Source organism: Carassius carassius, chromosome 47, assembly GCF_963082965.1.
Source record: "Carassius carassius chromosome 47, fCarCar2.1, whole genome shotgun sequence".
Classification (NCBI taxonomy): domain Eukaryota; kingdom Metazoa; phylum Chordata; class Actinopteri; order Cypriniformes; family Cyprinidae; genus Carassius; species Carassius carassius.
This window is the reverse complement of record NC_081801.1, coordinates 17,685,910-17,705,885: the sequence shown is the minus strand read 5'-3', so window position 1 is coordinate 17,705,885 and position 19,976 is coordinate 17,685,910. Positions and strand designations below refer to the sequence as shown.

The window sequence follows — 19,976 nt, the reverse complement described above, 5'->3', positions numbered from 1 at the left end:
TATGATTTTTTCTTGAAACCCTCCCAAACAACATGTGGTGATGAAACAACAAATGGACTCAACCATTTTCTGCAGTTCTTTAGCTACTCTTTAGCCACTCAACTCTCCTCCTCACCATGCATTAGGACAATATAGACACGTATATAGATATAGACATGTTTGACTCTTCTCTTAAAGCCACTTCACTAATTTGTGAAGCTCAATTATCTTTTGCTGCACATCAGAAATATATATTTTGGTTTTTGTCATTGCGATGGATGATTAAGGGAATTTGGGCTTTTTTCCCTCCTATTTATATCTATGTGAACACAAAGCCATGGCTGGATAATTTCATGTTCATAATCACCCTGTAGTGCTCAAAATTTTGAATATAAATGGGAATATACTTCAGAAATATTCTACTAAAAAAAATTTCTAGGGGTGCCAATAATTGTGTCCAACTTGTATTTGAGAAAAACATTAACTTCATAATGCTATTTCCGCACATTTAAATTTCTTAATATCCAATGGAAGTTTAGATTTTTGTGATAAAAAAAAAAAAAAAAAGATCGAAAGGATTAACAATGCAGATTAATTTTCACAGCCTCCTTTGATCATATTTACCAAGGGTGCCAATATTTTTGGCCATGACTGTATCTTTTGCTGTAGTGTGTCAGTAGTAAATATCAGTTTACATTTCCAAACATTATTTTTGCCATTAATTGTAATAATTCAGTGAGATTTTTCTTTGCACAAGGAGTCTGACAGCAGTCAGTGCTCCACACAGAGATCTGATCTCACCATCGTCCAATCTGTCTGGAATAAAATGAAGAAACAGAACCAACTGAGACAGACTAAATCCAGAAGAACTGTGGGAATGTCTCCAAAATGCTTCAAGAAAACTGCAAAGCTACAGTACTGTGCAAAGTTTCAGGCACTTTATAGTGAGGATGCTGTCAAAAATAATGTCTTAAACAGATTTTATTAAATAATTTCTATTAACTTGACTAATTTAAATCAACCTTTGGTGTGACCACACTACTGTATATATTTAAAAAAAAAAAAAAAAAAAACGTTTGTCCTAGGTGCACTTGCAAATTGTTTTTCAGTTAGCTTTGAGTTAGATTTCTTGAAGTGTCTTGGAGACACTGCCACAGTTCTTCTGGATTTAGTCTGTCTCAGTTTGTTCTGTTTCTTCATGGCATTCCAGACAGACTGGATGTTGGTGAGATCAGATCTCTGTGTGGAGCACTGGCTGTTGTCAGACTCCTTGTGCAAACAAAAATCTCACTGGATTTTTACATTTAATGGCAAAAATAATGTTTGGAAATGTAAACTGATATTTACTACTGACACACAACAGCAAAACATAGAAATAACTGACTTAAAACCATTTTTTGTTGGTGAAAATATTAGTGGCCTAAGACTTTTGCACAGTACTGTATATACTATATATTTATATATACAAATGCATATATAAATGTATAATGAGATGAATTCCTGAAAGTATACAGCATTTGCTGAATCAAACATGACAAGGTGACAGTTTACCATACTATTGTTTGAAATGCATTGTTGCTTAACAAATAATGTTGCATGCTATATTAAAATAAACATCAACATATGAAACCCACATGTCCAGTATAATACAGTATTATAGTATCAATTTGATACTATAATACTGTATTATAATTATTTTTTGTTATTTAAAACTGTTATTTAAAAAAATAACTTAATTTTTTTTAACTACTTTAAACTGTGCAGTATGTGTACTGCAAGTATTCCATCCTGAGTACACAGGTGCATCTCAATAAATTAGAATTATTATTTCAGTAATTCAACTCAAATTGTGTAACTTGTGTATTTAAAAAAATTCCGTGCACACAGACTGAAGTAGTGTAAGTCTTTGGTTCTTTGAATTGTGATGATTTTGGCTCATATTTATAAAAAACAAAACCCAATTCAACAAATTAGAATATGGTGACATGCCAATCAGCTTATCAACTCGAAACACCTGCAAAGGTTTCCTGAGCCTTCAAAATGGCCTCTCAGTTTGGTTCACTAGGCTACACAATCATGGGGAAGACAGTCCTTGTCCAGAAGACAATCATTGACCCCCTTCACAAGGAGGGTAAGCCACAAACATTAATTGCCAAAGAAGCTAGCTGTTCACAGAGTGCTGTAACCAAGCATGTTAACAGAAAGTTGAGTGGAAGGAAAAAGTGTGGAAGATAAAGATGCACAACCAACAGAGAGAACCGCAGCCTTATGAGGATTGTCAAGTAAACTTGATTCAAGAATTTGAGTGAACTTCACAAGGAATATTCCATACTATCTCAGCAGTGCCACAAACTGATCACCTCCATGCCACGCAGAATTGAGGCAGTAATTAAAGCAAACCACTACCAAGTATTGAGTACATGTACAGTAAATTAACATACTTTCCAGAAGGCCAACCATTCATTAAAAATGTTTTTTTTTTTTTATTATTATTGGTCTTGAAGCGTCTGGACCAATCAGATACACCATTTTTCATTTGATTTAACAAATCAATTATTCATTAGATCAACAAATGATCAGAGACCCCTCAGCCAATAAAAATACTAGGTGCCAGGATGTCTGCGAATGACTCCAGACCCCTGGTTACCATGGCAACCACAACACCTAGACCATATAACTTTAACGGCCTAAGAGTATGTGGAGAGGATCTTCCCCCTACTAAGTTCTCTCTTAAATATACTGCTACAAAAATGAACTCTTCTCTAATTAATTAATAGAAAAACCTTTCTTTTAATGAACACATTGTATATTGTCTTTTTGTCTTGTATACTGTTTAATGCATGCTTGTGATAGAACTACTCATTCATGTAATTTTACCTATATGTAAAAATGTTTAGCACCATGTTTAGTATCTATAAATTCATCTTCTGATGATCTAAATGAGAGTGTATATTATATGTTGATACCTATGCAACACATTAGTGTTCTAAGAATCCTTACTAGTTTCAACTTCTGATCCAGTTACATATGCAAATTACCAGGCTTTCACACAAAGGGTTGTATAACTCCCCAGTATTTCCAAACTCCCACTTGGAATTTCAGTCTTTCTCATTGGACAAGCCCTTCCTAAAGCCCCGTTCACACCAAGAACGATAAATATAAAGATAACGATAAAGATATAGTTCTAAAAATCGTTCTCAATATTAAAGAATAGCAGAGTCCACACTACAACTATAACGATAAAGGCATAGAGAAACGGTATCGTTGGAATCATTTTCAGAACGATTTTTTTCCAGCTGATGAACGATACAAACATTGACATCCAATCAGAATCCATCCTGCTATGACGAGCTCAAGGATTTAAAGTGGCAGACGCACGTGCGTTCAAAATAAACAGACGATATCGTTCGCTGGTGTGGACGCTAATATCGTTATCTTTATAGTAATCGTTCTTGGTGTGAACGGGGCTTTAGACTTTAAAAAGGTCCGCACGCAGTTCCGCCTCCTCTGTCTGAATCTGCTTTCCTTTCGTCTGTTAAGTCAAGTCAAGTCAAGTCACCTTTATTTATATAGTGCTTTAAATAAAATACATTGCGTCAAAGCAACTGAACAACATTCATTAGAAAAACAGTGTATCAATAATGCAAAATGATAGTTAAAGGCAGTTCATCATTGAATTCAGGGATGTTATCTCTGTTCAGTTAAATAGTGTCTGTGCATTTATTTGCAATCAAGTCAACGATATCGCTGTAGATGAAGTGACCACAACTAAGCAAGCCAGAGGCGACAGCGGCAAGGAACCAAAACTCCATCGGTGACAGAATGGAGAAAAAAACTTGGGAGAAACCAGGCTCAGCTGGGGGGCCAGTTCTCCTCTGACCAGAAGAAACCAGTAGTTCAATTCCAGGCTGCAGCAAAGTCAGATTGTGCAGAAGAATCATCTGTTTCTGGTGGTCTTGTCCTGGTGGTCCTCTGAGACAAGGTCTTTACAGGGGATCTGTATCTGGGGCTCTAGTTGTCCTGGTCTCCGCTGTCTTTCAGGGCAGTAGAGGTCCTTTCTAGGTGCTGATCCACCATCTGGTCTGGATACGTACTCTGATCTGGATACAGACTGGATCTGATGGCTACGGTGACCTCGGAATAAGAGAGAAACAGACAAATATTAGCGTAGATGCCATTCTTCTAATGATGTAGCAAGTACATAGGGTGTTATGGGAAGTGTTCCCGGTTCCGGTTTACCTAATTAATGCAGCCTAAAAATCCTTTAACGGATTTGGATATTAAAATCATATAAGTATGTTGTGTGTAAGCCAGGTTAAAGAGATGGGTCTTTAATCTAGATTTAAATTGCAAGAGTGTGTCTGCCTCCCGAACAATGTTAGGTAGGTTACTCCAGAGTTTAGGTGCCAAATAGGAAAAGGATCTGCCGCCCGCAGTTGATTTTGATATTCTAGGTATTATCAAATTGCCTGAGTTTTGAGAACGTAGCGGACGTAGAGGATTATAATGTAAAAGGAGCTCATTCAAATACTGAGGTGCTAAACCATTCAGGGCTTTATAAGTAATAAGCAATATTTTAAAATCTATACAATGTTTGATAGGGAGCCAGTGCAGTGCTGACAGGACCGGGCTAATATGGTCATACTTCCTGGTTCTAGTAAGAACTCTTGCTGCTGCATTTTGGACTAGCTGTAGTTTGTTTACTAAGCGTGCAGAACAACCACCCAATAAAGCATTACAATAATCTAACCTTGAGGTCATAAATGCATGGATTAACATTTCTGCATTTGTCATTGAGAGCATAGGCCGTAATTTAGATATATTTTTGAGATGGAAAAATGCAGTTTTACAAATGCTAGAAACGTGGCTTTCTAAGGAAAGATTGCGATCAAATAGCACACCTAGGTTCCTAACTGATGACGAAGAATTGACAGAGCAACCATCAAGTCTTAGACAGTGGTCTAGGTTATTACAAGCAAGAGTTTTTAGGTCCTATAATTAACACCTCTGTTTTTTCAGAATTTAGCAGTAAAAAATTACTCGTCATCCAGTTTTTTATATCGACTATGCATTCCATTAGTTTTTCAAATTGGTGTGTTTCACCGGGCCGTGAAGAAATATAGAGCTGAGTATCATCAGCATAACAGTGAAAGCTAACACCATGTTTCCTGATTATATCTCCCAAGGGTAACATATAAAACGTGAAGAGTAGCGGCCCTAGTACTGAGCCTTGAGGTACTCCATACTCCACTTGTGATCGATATGATACATCTTCATTCACTGCTACGAACTGATGGCGGTCATATAAGTACGTTTAAAACCATGCTAATGCACTTCCATTAATGCCAACAAAGTGTTCAAGTCTATGCAAAAGAATGTTGTGGTCAATAGTGTCAAACGCAGCACTAAGATCCAAAAAACTAATAGAGAGATACACCCACGATCAGATGGTAAGAGCAGATCATTTGTAACTCTAAGAAGAGCAGTCTCAGTACTATGATACGGTCTAAATCCTGACTGGAAATCCTCACATATACGATTTTTCTCTAAGAGGGAATATAATTGTGAGGATACCACCTTTTCTAGTATCTTGGACAGAAAAGGGAGATTCGAGATCTATAATTAACTAGTTCTTTGGGGTCAAGTTGTGGTTTTTTGATGAGAGGCTTAATAACAGCCAGTTTGAAGGTTTTGGGGACATATCCTAATGACAATGAGGAATTAATAATAGTCAGAAGAGGATCTATGACTTCTGGAAGCACCTCTTTTAGGAGCTTAGATGGTATAGGGCCTAACATACATGTTGTTGGTTTAGATGATTTAACAAGTTTATACAATTCTTCCTCTCCTATAGTAGAGAATGAGTGGAACTGTTCCTCAGGGGTCTGATGCGATACTGTAGCTGACGGCTGAATGGTTGCAATTTTATCTCTAATAGTATCGATTTTAGAAGTAAAGTAGTTTATATAAGTCATTACTGCTGTGGTGTTGGGAAATGTCAACACTTGTTGGGGCTTTATTGTTAGTTAATTTAGCCACTGTAATGAATAAATACCTGGGGTTATGTTTGTTTTCTTCTAAAAGAGAAGAAAAGTAATAGGATCTAGCAGTTTTTAATGCTTTTCTGTAGGATATGTTACTTTCCCGCCAAGCAATACGAAATACCTCTAGTTTTGTTTTCCTCCAGCTGCGCTCCATTTTTCGGGCTGCTCTCTTTAGGGTGCGAGTATGCTCATTATGCCATGGTGTCAAACTGTTTTCCTTAACCTTCCTTAAGCGTAAAGGAGCAACTGTATTTAAAGTGCTAGAAAAGAGAGAGTGCATAGTTTCTGTTACATCATCAAGATGTTCTGAGGTTTTGGATATGCTAAGGAATTTGGATACATCAGGAAGATAACTTAAAAAGCAGTCTTTTGTGGTAGAAGTGATAGTTCTACCATACTTGTAACTAGGGTTCTAAATTAACACCCGCCAACCCACCAAATGCGGATTAAAATTCATTTTGGTGGGTGTTAATTAAAACTTACTAGCCAGTTTGGCTGGTGATGCATGACATGAGGCTTGGTTCTCGGTCATTTATCCCCCTGGCAGCACTTCTTACATTTCCCATGAACACTGTGCTGTAATGCTACGTGATGACGTTTCATATGTCCATTGGCTGCACGCAGTTTGCAGTGAAACCAGCGTGAAAAAACATGGAAACGAATAGAGCGTCCATCAGAAAACACAAGGAAGAAGAACGAATGGAGCCATAGCAGGGAGCATAGACTGAAAGAGGATGGAGTTAGCTATTAAAGAAAAAAATTAAGATTAAACTAAATGCGGCGGTGGTTGGGACAGATTTCTGGGGGCGAAAAGAGGAACAAGGCAGGGGATGAGGATATCGACAGAGAAACAAAGAAAAGAAAATTTAATGCCATATGGCTGATGGGTCATGAATGGCTTGTGTTTTATCACAAGAATGTCGTAATGCTTTGTCAGGATTGCCGCATGTAAGTTACGCGAAAGAAAAAAACAAAACAAGCAATTTCGTGGTGGGAACTAATAATTTTAAATTTGAGTCAGTGTATATTTTGTTGTATGCATTGTACTTTATGTGTTTTTCATGCCAACAATGTTAATAAAACGATCAAATGCATTCAGTGGCACTCATAATTTGTTATTTTTACCGAAAAAAAATGGCTAGTGGAAATTCTGATTGGCTGGTAACTTTAGAAAGTTACCAGCCACATTGGCTGGTGATCAAAAAAGTTCATTTAGAACCCTGCTTGTAACAAGAATTAGAATTTACAAGTTTGGCTATATGAAGTTTGCACAAAACTAAATAATGATCTGAGATATCATCACTTGGCTGCATAATTTCAACACTATCAACTCCATGTGGCAGTATTAAATCTAGAGTATGATTTCGACAATAAGTAGGTCCTGAAATGTGTTGTCTAACCCCAATAGAGTTCAGAATGTCTATAAATGCTGATCCCAGTGCATCTTTTTCATTATCAACATGGATATTAAAATCACCAACTATTAAAACTTTATCAGCTGCCAGAACTAACTCGGATGTAAAATCACCAAACTCTTTAATAAAGTCTGTATGGTGCCCTGGTGGCCTGTATACAGTAGGCAGTACGAACATAACAGGGGATTTATCATTAACATTTGTTTCTCTGGATAATGTTAGATGAAGCACCATTACTTCAAACGAGTTATACTTGAAGCCTGTCCTCTGAGAAATCCTGAAAACGTTGTTATAAATTGAAGCAATACCTCCCCCTTTGCCCTTTAGATGCGGCTCATGTTTATAACAGTAATCTTGGGGGGTGGACTCATTTAAAATAATGTAATCATCAGGTTTTAGCCAGGTTTCTGTCAAACAGAGCACATCTATATTATGATCAGTGATCATATTATTTACAAAAAGTGTTTTCGTAGAAAGGGATCTGATATTCAATAAGCCAAGCTTTATCATTTGTTTATCCATATCGCTTCTGTTTTTTATTTGTTGAACCTCAATTAAATTGTTAATCTTAACTTGGTTTGGACGTCTTTTGTATTTTCTAGTTCGGGGAAGAGACACAGTCTCTATAGTGTGATATCTAGGTGAAAGAGTCTCTATGTGCTGAGAATTAGCTGACCTCTGTGAGGAGTATGTGAGCTAGAATTCTTGGACCCTTAAGTCTGCACCAGGCTTTGTGCCTTGTCTTTCCATTCACCAAAGATCTTAGGAGCTAAGCTGATGTCTCTCTTAGCTCTTTTCCACTGGGAAGAAACTCCCAATCACCATAGAGTCAGGACACCTTTGGATATCATCATTCTTCAAAACGGGAAGAAAGTTATTCGCGATTCCTACACCACTGAACCTCCAAACCATCAAGACTTTGCATCCAGATGCTCTTTCCCGGCCAAGGAAATGCAAGTATCATACATTTAACTAAACGAAACAGAGGTTTAGTATAAGCTATAGACCCCGTTATAAACGGTAGTTTATAAACGATAGTTTTACCTACGAGGTTAACTGACTCTTTTCATAGCTTCATTCTCTGGTTTTCCTGATGGTATCATCCATCAAATCTCATTTGCCCTTCCCTTGTATAAGTGATTGTATGTATGTTTGTTTGTTTGTTTGTTAGACTAGTTTGCATTAGTGTTTAGTTAATAAAAATCTTGTGCACAAATTACAAGAGTTACTGATTCTGCCTTACAAATCAGTGTCCCTTTGTGATTCTGATTTTGCTACTTGCTCTAATGCATTAATACTGTATTAAAGTATTTTCTATTGCCACGGAAATATTAAATTAAATTAAATTTAAATGTATGCATTTAGCAGACACTTTTATCCAAAGTGACTTACAGTGAATTCAGGCTATAAATATTTACCTATCATGTGTTCCCGGGGAATAGAACCCCCAACTTTGCGCTTGATAGCGCAATGCTCTACCAATTGAGCTACAGGAACACTAAAATATCCTTTCTTAGAGTTAATATGAAATTGCGCGACGGGTTCGCTGGTGTCAGGATACGATGGACTCAGAGATCGAGGTGATGTTAAATAACACAACTTTATTGAATTTTAGGATAGCAGGTGTAAGGAATTCGGGGAAAAAACCCGGAGCAACAAAACATAGTATTTCGGGATCCACAGCGGGTAATTTTTCACTCAACGGGTTAGGGACTCAAATTATCTTTCAGAATAGTTCAACAAAGGGTATCAGAATCCACCACGGGTGAGTATTCCTCTTCAGATCAGTGAATGTGAATTGTCTTTTCCAGACGAGAGGATTTAAGGGAACATAAGATGCGGGATCCACAACAGGGTAATGCACATTCTTGAAATCATGTATTCCGTGAATCCAATCCCAGAATGATAACACTGGCCTTACTTCTTACAGGATAAGGTGAGGGTTCAGCGGGAGAAACCGAGGTATCAATGAGCCTTGGATGAGTGCTGGAAGCTAGGACGTCGGTGATCAACAGCAGCTCTTCTGAGGATTACAGACAGAGTCAGAGGTTAGTGATACACAGGTGAGTATTTTCAGTGAACAGAGTATTCAACAGGTTTTCTCTAATAGACAGAGACAGAGGAAATACGGTCAGTTCCTGTTGGAGGCTTGACGCTAGACTGCAGTGAGTGTGAGTGTTTTATGGAGCTGGTTGATGAGGTTACTGATTGTGAACAGGTGTGGGTGATTAGAATTCTGGGGAGATTGAACGTTGTGTGGATCGTGATGCAGAGTCTGCTGATTGGTTTCTGACATTACCCCCCCCTCTAGAGTCCGCGCCAGCGGACCTCAGACCTCGATGTCTTGGAGGTCTGCCTCTGGGTCGAGGTGCCGGTTTGTCAGGATGCTGAGCATGGAATTCGAGAAGCAAAGTAGGATCGAGGATATCCTTTCGAGGTATCCAACATCTCTCTTCCGGTCCATATCCCTCCCAGTCGATCAAATACTCCAATTGACCATTTTGACGTCGAGAGTCCATCACTTCTTTAACCGTATAGATGGGATCCGGTTCTATAGGTGGAATAGGAGGATCGTCTCCGGGAGCCAATTCTGCTGGGGAGCCAGGTACAGGTGGGTAATGAGGTTTGAGAAGGGAAACATGGAAGGTAGGGTGGATCCGATACTGAGCGGGGAGTTGAAGCTGATATGTGACCGGATTGATCTGCTTGACAATGGGGAACGGTCCGATGTATTTTGGGCTAAGTTTACGGCAGGGTTGTCGGAGTTGCATATCTTTGGTAGAAAGCCATACCAATTGTCCAGGTTGGTAAACGGGAGTTTGGCGTCGATGAGCATCTGCAAAATGTTATTGACGATTAACTGCTTGTTGTAGGTGCTGATGGGCTTGATTCCAAACATTTTCACTCTCCCTAAACCATTCATTGACTGCAGGTACTTCAGATGGTTCCCCAGACCATGGGAACAAAGGAGGTTGATAGCCCAGTACACATTGGAAAGGTGTGAGTTGAGTGGATGACTGTCTGAGAGAGTTTTGTGCGTACTCTGCCCAAATCAAGTAGTGACTCCAGATGTGTTGATTGGAGTGGCAGAATGTACGCAAAAACCGGCTTACATCCTGGATCTTCCTTTCAGTTTGTCCATTAGTTTGTGGATGATAACCAGATGAGAGGCTTACCGTCACATTCATTAGGTTAATAAGAATGCTCTCCAAACCCGAGAGATAAATTGGGGACCTCTATCGGACACAATGTCTTCTGGTATTCCAAAGTTTCGGAAGACGTGTTCCATTAATAACTGTGCCGTGACAAAGGCCGTAGGAAGATTCTTGAGTGGGATTAATTTACAAGCCTTTGAGAACCGGTCGATGGCAACGAGGATACAGGTATTCCCGGCTGAGTTTGGGAGATCGGTGACAAAGTCAACCCCGATATGGGACCAGGGTCGATTTGGAACAGGGAGTGGGACCAGTTTACCGGCTGGAAGGTTTCTTGGGACCTTGGACATGGCACATGGAATACATCCCTGGATAAAAGTTGTTATATCTTGTTGCATGTTTGGCCACCAATACCGGAGTTGGAGCGTGGAGCATGTCTTATGTACCCCTGGATGCCCTGTGCCAACTGATGAATGGGCCGAAGAAATTAAGGAATTGCGGAATTCTTGAGGCACATAAATCTTTCCTGGAGGGCATTCTGGAGGTCCAGGATGCTGTTGAGATAGCTCAAGTAACTGTTCATTGATGTCCCATTGGATGGGGTTGACGAATATCTGTTCTGGTAGAATGGTCTCTGGTTCTGCGATCGGAACTTCAGGGGCATGGATACGAGAAAGAGCATCTGCTCTGATATTCTTGGAGCCCGGACGATAAGAAATTCTAAAATGGAAACGAGTGAAGAATAATGCCCATCTGGCTTGCCGTGGATTAAGTCGTTTTGCTTCTTTTAGGTACTGGAGGTTCTTATGGTCAGTGAAGACTATGAACGGGTGCTTAGCTCCTTCCAACCAGTGCCTCCACTCTTCCAAGGCAAGTTTCACTGCCAAGAGTTCGCGATTACCTATGTCGTAGTTGCTTTCAGCAGTGGACAACTTCTTTGAAAAGAAGGCACAAGGTAAGGGCTTGGAGGAGCTCTCAGAGTATTGAGATAAGACAGCTCCTACACCTGAGGTAGAGGCATCGACTTCAACGATAAACGCCTTTTCAGGGTCTGGGTGCTTAAGCAGGGGAGCAGTGGTGAATGCAGTCTTGAGTGAGTGAAAGGTACGGTCAGCCTCTGGGGTCCATAGAAGGGTCTTGGGTTTACCTTTAAGCAAAGAGGTTAAAGGAGCTGTTAACATGCTGTAACCGTGAATGAATCTTCGGTAGAAATTAGCGAAGCCGAGAAATTTCTGGAGCTCTTTGATCGAAGTTGGAGTGGGCCAGGACATGATGGCATCAGTCTTCCTATTATCCATTTCCACACCTCTTTCACTAATTTGGTAGCCCAAGAATTCAACCTGAGATTGATGGAAAGTGCACTTTTCAGCCTTTAAAAACAGATTGAATTCACGGAGTCTTTGGAGTATTGAGGAGACATGATGTTGATGTTCTACTGGATTTTTGGAGAAAACTAAGATATCATCAATATACACCAACATAAAGTGCCCCAGGAAGTCTCGGAATACCTCGTCCATGAAGCTCTGGAAGACCGAAGGAGCGTTTACAAGGCCATAAGGCATGGCAAGGTATTCATAGTGTCCTGCAGGAGTGATGAATGCCGTCTTCCACTCATCCCCTTCTCGAATCCTAACTTGATTATAGGCACTTCGGAGATCCAGCTTGGTGAAAATTTTGGCTTCTCTGAGTTGCTCCAGGGCTGAGGGAATGAGTGGTAATGGATAACTGAACTTTGTGGTGATCTTATTTAAAGCTCTGTAATCAATACAGGGTCTTAGACCTCCATCCTTCTTGGATACGAAGAAGAAGCTAGCCGCTGCGGGAGAAGTGGAAGGACGGATATAACCTTGTTGTAAGGCTTCTTCAATGTATGCTCGCATGGCTTCTTGCTCAGGAATTGACAGGGAATAGATGCGACCCTTTGGGACAGATTCTCCGGGAATCAGATTAATTGCGCAATCCCAGGGTCGATGTGGGGGTAACTTGGAGGCCGCAACTGGATTGAAAACGTTGGAGAACGAGGAGTAACAGTGGGGAAAAGTGACAGATACATTTTCTGTGGGACTTTCAATAGAAGTGGAACTCAAACTAATGATTTTTGGTGATTGGGAGTTGGCCTGAACGGAGTGTGGTTATTCTGAAAGGAGACACTGACAGCCCCATCTATTGATTTTGCCAGTCTGCCAGTTGATATCAGGTTGATGACGGATTAACCATGGCCGTCCTAAGATAACCTCAATCTGACTGTTTTCCAGGATCAATGGTTCGAAACTTTCTTGGTGAGTGTTATCAGTGTACAAAGTGATAGGTGGTGTCTGAGTGGTAACGTACCCCTGGTTGATAAATTCGCCAGTTACAGCGTGAATGGAGTATGGTTTTGGAGTGTTGATCCTCTGGAGTTTGAGTCTCTTACAGAGCTTCCCTGATACGAAGTTCCCCGCTGACCCGGAATCAATGATGGCAGCTGCGGAGACTTGGAGATTGTGGAATTTCAGACTTACTGGAATAGTGAGAGGAGTTGAAACTGGAATTAAAGTTTGCACTGAACTCACCATCAGTCGAGGCGGACGAATAGGACATGCTTTGAGAAAGTGACCTGCTGTCCCGCAGTACAGACATAACTTCAGTTCTCTTCTTCGGGTACGTTCAGCCAGGGAGATTCTATGAGCATTGACCTGCATCTTTTCGGGTGACCTCTCAGAAGTGGAGTCAGATGGAGGTCGATTGAAATGTGTATTGGGTAATCGGGAATCGTGATAACAACTCTGTGATCTTTGATGAATGCGCAGGGTTTGTTGTATGAATTTTTCTAGCCCTAGATTATCATCATAAATGGCGAGTTGTAGGCGGAGAGCAGGATTTAAACCTCGACGAAACACAGAGATGAGGGCCCTTTCATTCCAACCACTTGCAGAGGCTAGTGTCCGGAATTCAATGGAATATTCTGAAACAGATTTGTTATCCTGGCGGAGCTGCAACAATTTGTCACTAATGGAGGAATCACTGATGGGTTGTCCAAACACCTCCTTGAAATGATTGACAAAACTCTGCAATGATGTAGTAACTTCTGTTTGTTGCATCCACAGTGACTCCGCCCATCTTAATGCTGATCCAGATAGATGTTGAATTATGAACGAGATCTTTGATCGATCAGTGGAGTACGTCTGAGCTTGTATTTCAAGAGCAAGTGAACACTGCAACAGGAATCCATTGCAGTCCTCCGCCCGGCCGGAGAATGGCGCTAGTCTGGAGGCGGAGTTAGCCAAGCACACCAGCGTGGGAGCAGTGTTTGCGGAAGTACCGGGAGCTGATGTTGCTGAAGCGGTAGCATTGCTTGCAGATTGTATGGGAATAGCGGCGGGTGTTGGCTGTGTTATATCCATACCATCGATTTGGAGTTTAGTTGGTCAAGCCTTCTGTCAGGATACGATGGACTCAGAGATCGAGGTGATGTTAAATAACACAACTTTATTGAATTTTAGGATAGCAGGTGTAAGGGATTCGGGGAAAAAACCCGGAGCAACAAAACATAGTATTTCGGGATCCACAGCGGGTAATTTTTCACTCAACGGGTTAGGGACTCAAATTATCTTTCAGAATAGTTCAACAAAGGGTATCAGAATCCACCACGGGTGAGTATTCCTCTTCAGATCAGTGAATGTGAATTGTCTTTTCCAGACGAGAGGATTTAAGGGAACATAAGATGCGGGATCCACAACAGGGTAATGCACATTCTTGAAATCATGTATTCCGTGAATCCAATCCCAGAATGATAACACTGGCCTTACTTCTTACAGGATAAGGTGAGGGTTCAGCGGGAGAAACCGAGGTATCAATGAGCCTTGGATGAGTGCTGGAAGCTAGGACGTCGGTGATCAACAGCAGCTCTTCTGAGGATTACAGACAGAGTCAGAGGTTAGTGATACACAGGTGAGTATTTTCAGTGAACAGAGTATTCAACAGGTTTTCTCTAATAGACAGAGACAGAGGAAATACGGTCAGTTCCTGTTGGAGGCTTGACGCTAGACTGCAGTGAGTGTGAGTGTTTTATGGAGCTGGTTGATGAGGTTACTGATTGTGAACAGGTGTGGGTGATTAGAATTCTGGGGAGATTGAACGTTGTGTGGATCGTGATGCAGAGTCTGCTGATTGGTTTCTGACAGCTGGACGAACAGATTAGTTGATGGCAATTTAATTCTGCTATAGTTACTACTGGCAGCTCATATAAATAATTATAATTAATAATAATTGATTGTAATTAGTTATATACATTTCCCTTTTGAGCTTAATTCACTACAGTCTTATGATGTATTGTAATTTGTTGAGATCGTGAATTGGTGGGTTGTTGTTAAATGTGAGCCAAAATCATCACAATTAAAAGAACCAAAGACTTAAACTACTTCAGTCTGTGTGCATTGAATTTATTTAATACAAAGTTTCACAATTTGATTTGAATTACTGAAATAAATGAACTTTTACACGACATTATAATTTATTGAGATGCACCTGTAGCCTGTTAGCACTCAGATAGAGTACACTAAAAAGCTTCAATATTAGTAGATATTCTCACCTCTCCTCTCCATAAAGAAAGAACTGTATCAGACACATGGATGACTATCGGCTCCCACTCATCACTGTCTCTGGAGTGCATGATGCTCTCAATAGCTCTGTTCAACACTTCCATTCCTGTCAGCATATACACAAGAAACACAATCGCAAACCCCATACAATATTTCACAATCAGAGTCATATTTGAAGGCCATGAATTTCTTTGACATTTAAGCTAGGGTTTCCAGGTCTCTATACATTATCCACCAAACTAACGATTAACCTGGTTTAAAAACGGATTTAGATATTAATCTTTAATAGCCGACTTAAAAAACTGGTCTTCAGTGGGAAAGTCTGGATCCACAATCTGTTGTAAACCTGTACACATATTTGACACTTTAGAAAATGTTTTAAATGTGACATTTTAATTCAAACTTGAGGTCCAGGATACCATCATATGCCAAGCTTGAATTATTTTGTCTTAGTTAGGGTACTGTAAGAGGATTAGAGAGTTATACTCAACAAATACAAATACTCTACTCTCTAGCCAGTTACAGCATTTAACAACACAAATCAAAAACAAAAGCAACACCTTTCATGCAAAACATGTCCTATTATAGCTTGGATTGCAAATATTCACCTTCAGTGGCTCTATGTTTTACAGAAAAGCCACAACTAATTACAAATACTCATTCATAAAGTGTAACATGTAAATCCCACTCACCCATTGCTCTGGATACAGGGAGGTTTCCAATGTACTCCACTTCAAACTTCTGCACCCTTTGCCTCACTGCTTCCAGGAACTCAACTGGAATGCACACAAACACCCCAAGTCTTATGAAAGAATATAATAGTAGAGTCAACTAGCCATTAGATTTAAAGAGATGCCACTTTCTCAAAAAGACTGCAGAGGTCATACCCTGGCGGGGCAAGTCCTCTTGGGAAATACTCTCCATGGTGAGAGATCGGGCCATAGAGGGCTGCAGAGCTGCCTTCTCTGCCATGATCTGTGGAAGCAGACCATTGATGATCATGTAAAGCTGTAATCTACTGTCTTTGAAATCTGTCTGTTTTTAATATGAAAATATGTTAATTTATGTTTAAATTATGTTTATCATAATTTAAATTGTTTATGCTAATGTTAATTATTAATAAATAAATAAAAATTACACAGGATTGTGTGATCTTACCTTGGAGCACATCTCATGCAGGGCAGATGCAATGGTCTTGGCTGGAGCGTTGCAGCGAAACACATGGCACTTGAGCATGCAGGTGTCTTTATCACTGGCCACAAAGGCAAAGTCCCTAAAGCAGACCAGAAGAATGGAGTAAATTCTCATCAGTGATTCATGCTTATTCCAACATCCTGTTAGAAACACTAAACATATACACACATAATATTCACAATTTAATACAGCCCTATAATCAATAACATGAATATATTTATGGTCATGAAAAGGATGGTTAAGGAAGAAAAAGAGCTTTTCGCAATCAAACATTTTTTCATTTTATTTGTAATCAAATATTTTTTTATTTTATTTCCATACCTATAATACACAGACACACACACACAAACACCATTCAGGCATAACATTATGACTACCTTCCTATTATTGTAGCAGCATTGGTTAGCAGCAGATTCTTTAATGGGGTCATATGATGCGATTTCAAGTTTTCCTTTCTCTTTGGAGTGTTACAAGCTCTTGGTGCATAAAGAAGATCTGTAAAGTTGTAAAGACTAAAGTCTGAAACCCAAGGAGATATGTTTTATAAAAATTAAGACTCGTCCATGCCCTCCTAAAACCCACATGTCTATGACACTGTGTGGGAAGATTTACACCAAAAAAAAAAAAAAAAAAAAAAAAAAAGTTCATGCAAAGAAAGAAGGCATAACTTTGATTCTAATTTTAGTATTGTTGCTGGCATCGCTGCCATGTAGTGGTGACACTGTGTGTTTCATTGTGAAAGTGAAACTATTTTGTTTAGTCTTCCAAAAGTGGCACAACCAGAAATCCGTGATTAAGTTGTATTTACAACATTGTTGAACATTGTTGCCACTGATGATTCAAACGCTAGTTTTAAGCAGTGTAGAGTAGCGCTTGTTGTTTGTTGTTGCTCTCAGCACAAATGTTTATGCGGTGTGATACGCAGCACAACATGTAAAAAAAGACAGTATAAGTCATTATAATCAGTAACTGTCTCCACTGGATGCAACAAATGCCTCATTTGTATTGGTGCCTCATCGCGCCGGGACAGGGCATCACAGTATGGTAACATTTCTGTCACATGCTTGAGGCATTTGGCCAGTCACAACACACTGGATAGCTGGCCAATCAGCGTACACCTCACTTTTCAGAACGATGAGTTTTGTAAAAATTGACACGTTTCAGAAAGACGGGGCATAGAAAAGTGAAAAATAATATTTTTTGTTGTTGTTTTTTTACCTTAAACCGCATAAACCTTTCAAACTATTTTATTACACCAAAATACACAAAATAATGTAATATTTTAGCAATGTCATATGACCCTTTTAAGTAAGTTGCAAGGTGGGGCCTCCATGGATCGGACTTGTTTGTTCAGTACATCACACAGATGCTCGATTGGATTAAGATCTGGGGAATTTGGAGGCCAAGTCAACATCTCAAACTCATTGTTGTGCTCCTTAAACCATTCCTGAACCATTTTTGCTTTGTGGCAGCATTTATTATTCTGCTGAAAGAGGCCACAGCCACCAGGGAATACCGTTTCCATCTACATGGTCAGCAACAATGCTTAGGTAGGTGAAACGTGTCAAAGTAACATCTACTTGGAATGCAGGACCCAAGGTTTCCTAGCAGAACATTGCCATCACACTGCTTATGTGACCATAGTGCATCCTGGTGCCATGTGTTCCCCATGTAAGTGACACCAACGCACCCGGCCATCCATGTGATGTAAAAGAAAACATGATTCATCAGAACAGACGACCTTCTTCCATTGCTCCGTGGTCCAATTCTGATGCTCACGTGCCCACATTTGGCACTTTCGGCAGTGAACAGGGGTCAGCATGGGCACCCTGACTGGTCTGCAGCAATGCAACAAACAGTGGTGCACTGTGTTTTCTGATACCTTTCCATCAGAACCAGCATTAATTTTTGAGCAATTATAGCTACAGTAGCTCATCAATGAGCCTTGGCTGTCCATGAGTTCACCACTGTTCCTTCCTTGGATACTGACCACTGCAGATCGTCAACACCCCACAAGAGCTGGAGTTTTTGAGATGCTCTGACCTAAGCCTTCACAATTTGGTCCTTGTCAAACTCACTCAAAACCTTAAGCTTGCCCATTTTCCCCGCTTCTAACACATCAACTTTGAGTGCAAAACATTCACTTGCTGTATAATATATCCCACCCTCTTACAGGTAGCGTGATGAAGTGATAATCAGTGTTATTCATTTCACCCGTCAGTAGTCAGTAGTCATAATGTTATGCCTGATTGGTGTGTGTGCATATGTACAGTATATATAAAGTACTGTGCAAAAGTCTTAGGCCACTAGTATTTTCACCAACAAAATTTGTTTTTAAGTCAGTTATTTCTATGTTTTGTTGTAGTTTGTTAGTAGGAAATATCAGTTTATTAATTTCTAAACATTATTTTTTGCCATTAAATGTTATAATCCAGTGAGATTTTTGTTTGCAAAAAGAATCTGATAGCAGCTTGTGCTCCACACAGAGATCTGATCTCATCATCATCATCCAGTCTGTCTGAGACAGACTAAATCCAAAAGAACTGTGGCAATGTCTCCAAAACTCTTCAACCTGCAAAGCTACAGTACTGTGCAAAGTTTTAAGAATCTGTGTAAAAATGCTGTAAAGTGAAGATGCTTTTGTCCTAGGTACACTTGAGTATTGTTTTTCAGGAAGCTTTTACAAGGTTTCTTGTAGTGCCTTGGAGACATTGCCAGATTGGTTGATTGTAAGATCAGATCTCTGTGTGGAGCACTGGCTGTCATCAAACTCCTTGTTCAAACAAAAATCTCAATAGATTATTACAATTAATTATTATATATATATATATATATATATATATATATATATATATATATATATATATATATATATATATATATATATATATATATATATATATATATAGATATAGATATATATATATATAAGGGCTGGGCAAGTTAACACGCTATTATCGCTTTAACACATTAATTGATTAATGGCAACAGTTATTTTATTGCACGTTTTTTATTATTATGAAAGTCTATTGCTCACTGGCTCTAAATACACATACAGACAAATCTTGGGTTACAGGATGCTCCCGATCAAATTATTTAGGCTAAGCATCAACTTTCCTTTCCACTGTCCACTGTTATTTTTAACAGAAAAGAATGCAACGAGCTTGTAATCATGACTTCATAAGTTGGAAATAGGAAGTTTCCAATAGCACATGAAGACAGCAGAGAAGCGCTCTTGCTCAATACAGTGGAGTTAATGATTTTGTTAACTTTGTGGTTTATTATTTTGAGTTGTATGGGATGCAGTAACACATGTCCCTCTCACAATATATTGCTTTACAGATCTATCGCTTTTACCGCTCAGAAATATTCACGCAATCACGCAGCTCGTATCAGAAGATCTGCACTCCGGCGCGGTTAGTGCTCACACTCGCTGATCTTTATTTAACTGAACCACACTCTTGCCCACCTCTTCCAACCGAGCCAGGGACTGCTAAACGGAACAATCACACTACTCAAATGAACTAGGCTTTGGGGGTCAAATGCGCTCCAGCATGGTTAAGACTGCCTAGTGTGAACACACCCTAATTATTCTCCCACATCCTGTAC

At 39.6% G+C, this 19,976-nt stretch overlaps 1 protein-coding gene across 3 annotated transcripts in view; it reads right to left on the bottom strand.

Moving 5' to 3' along the window:
• Positions 1-19,976, bottom strand: part of LOC132130877 (amyloid-beta A4 precursor protein-binding family B member 3-like) — a 72,619-nt gene that overhangs the window by 6,683 nt on the left and 45,960 nt on the right. For all 3 annotated transcript variants that reach the window (XM_059542725.1, XM_059542723.1, XM_059542724.1), the window contains 4 exons: positions 16,332-16,446; positions 16,061-16,148; positions 15,866-15,949; positions 15,164-15,279 (listed from right to left, as the gene is read on the bottom strand). In XM_059542725.1, coding sequence (XP_059398708.1) covers positions 15,164-15,279; positions 15,866-15,949; positions 16,061-16,148; positions 16,332-16,446 — 403 coding nt within the window. The remainder of the gene's footprint in view (positions 1-15,163; positions 15,280-15,865; positions 15,950-16,060; positions 16,149-16,331; positions 16,447-19,976) is intronic.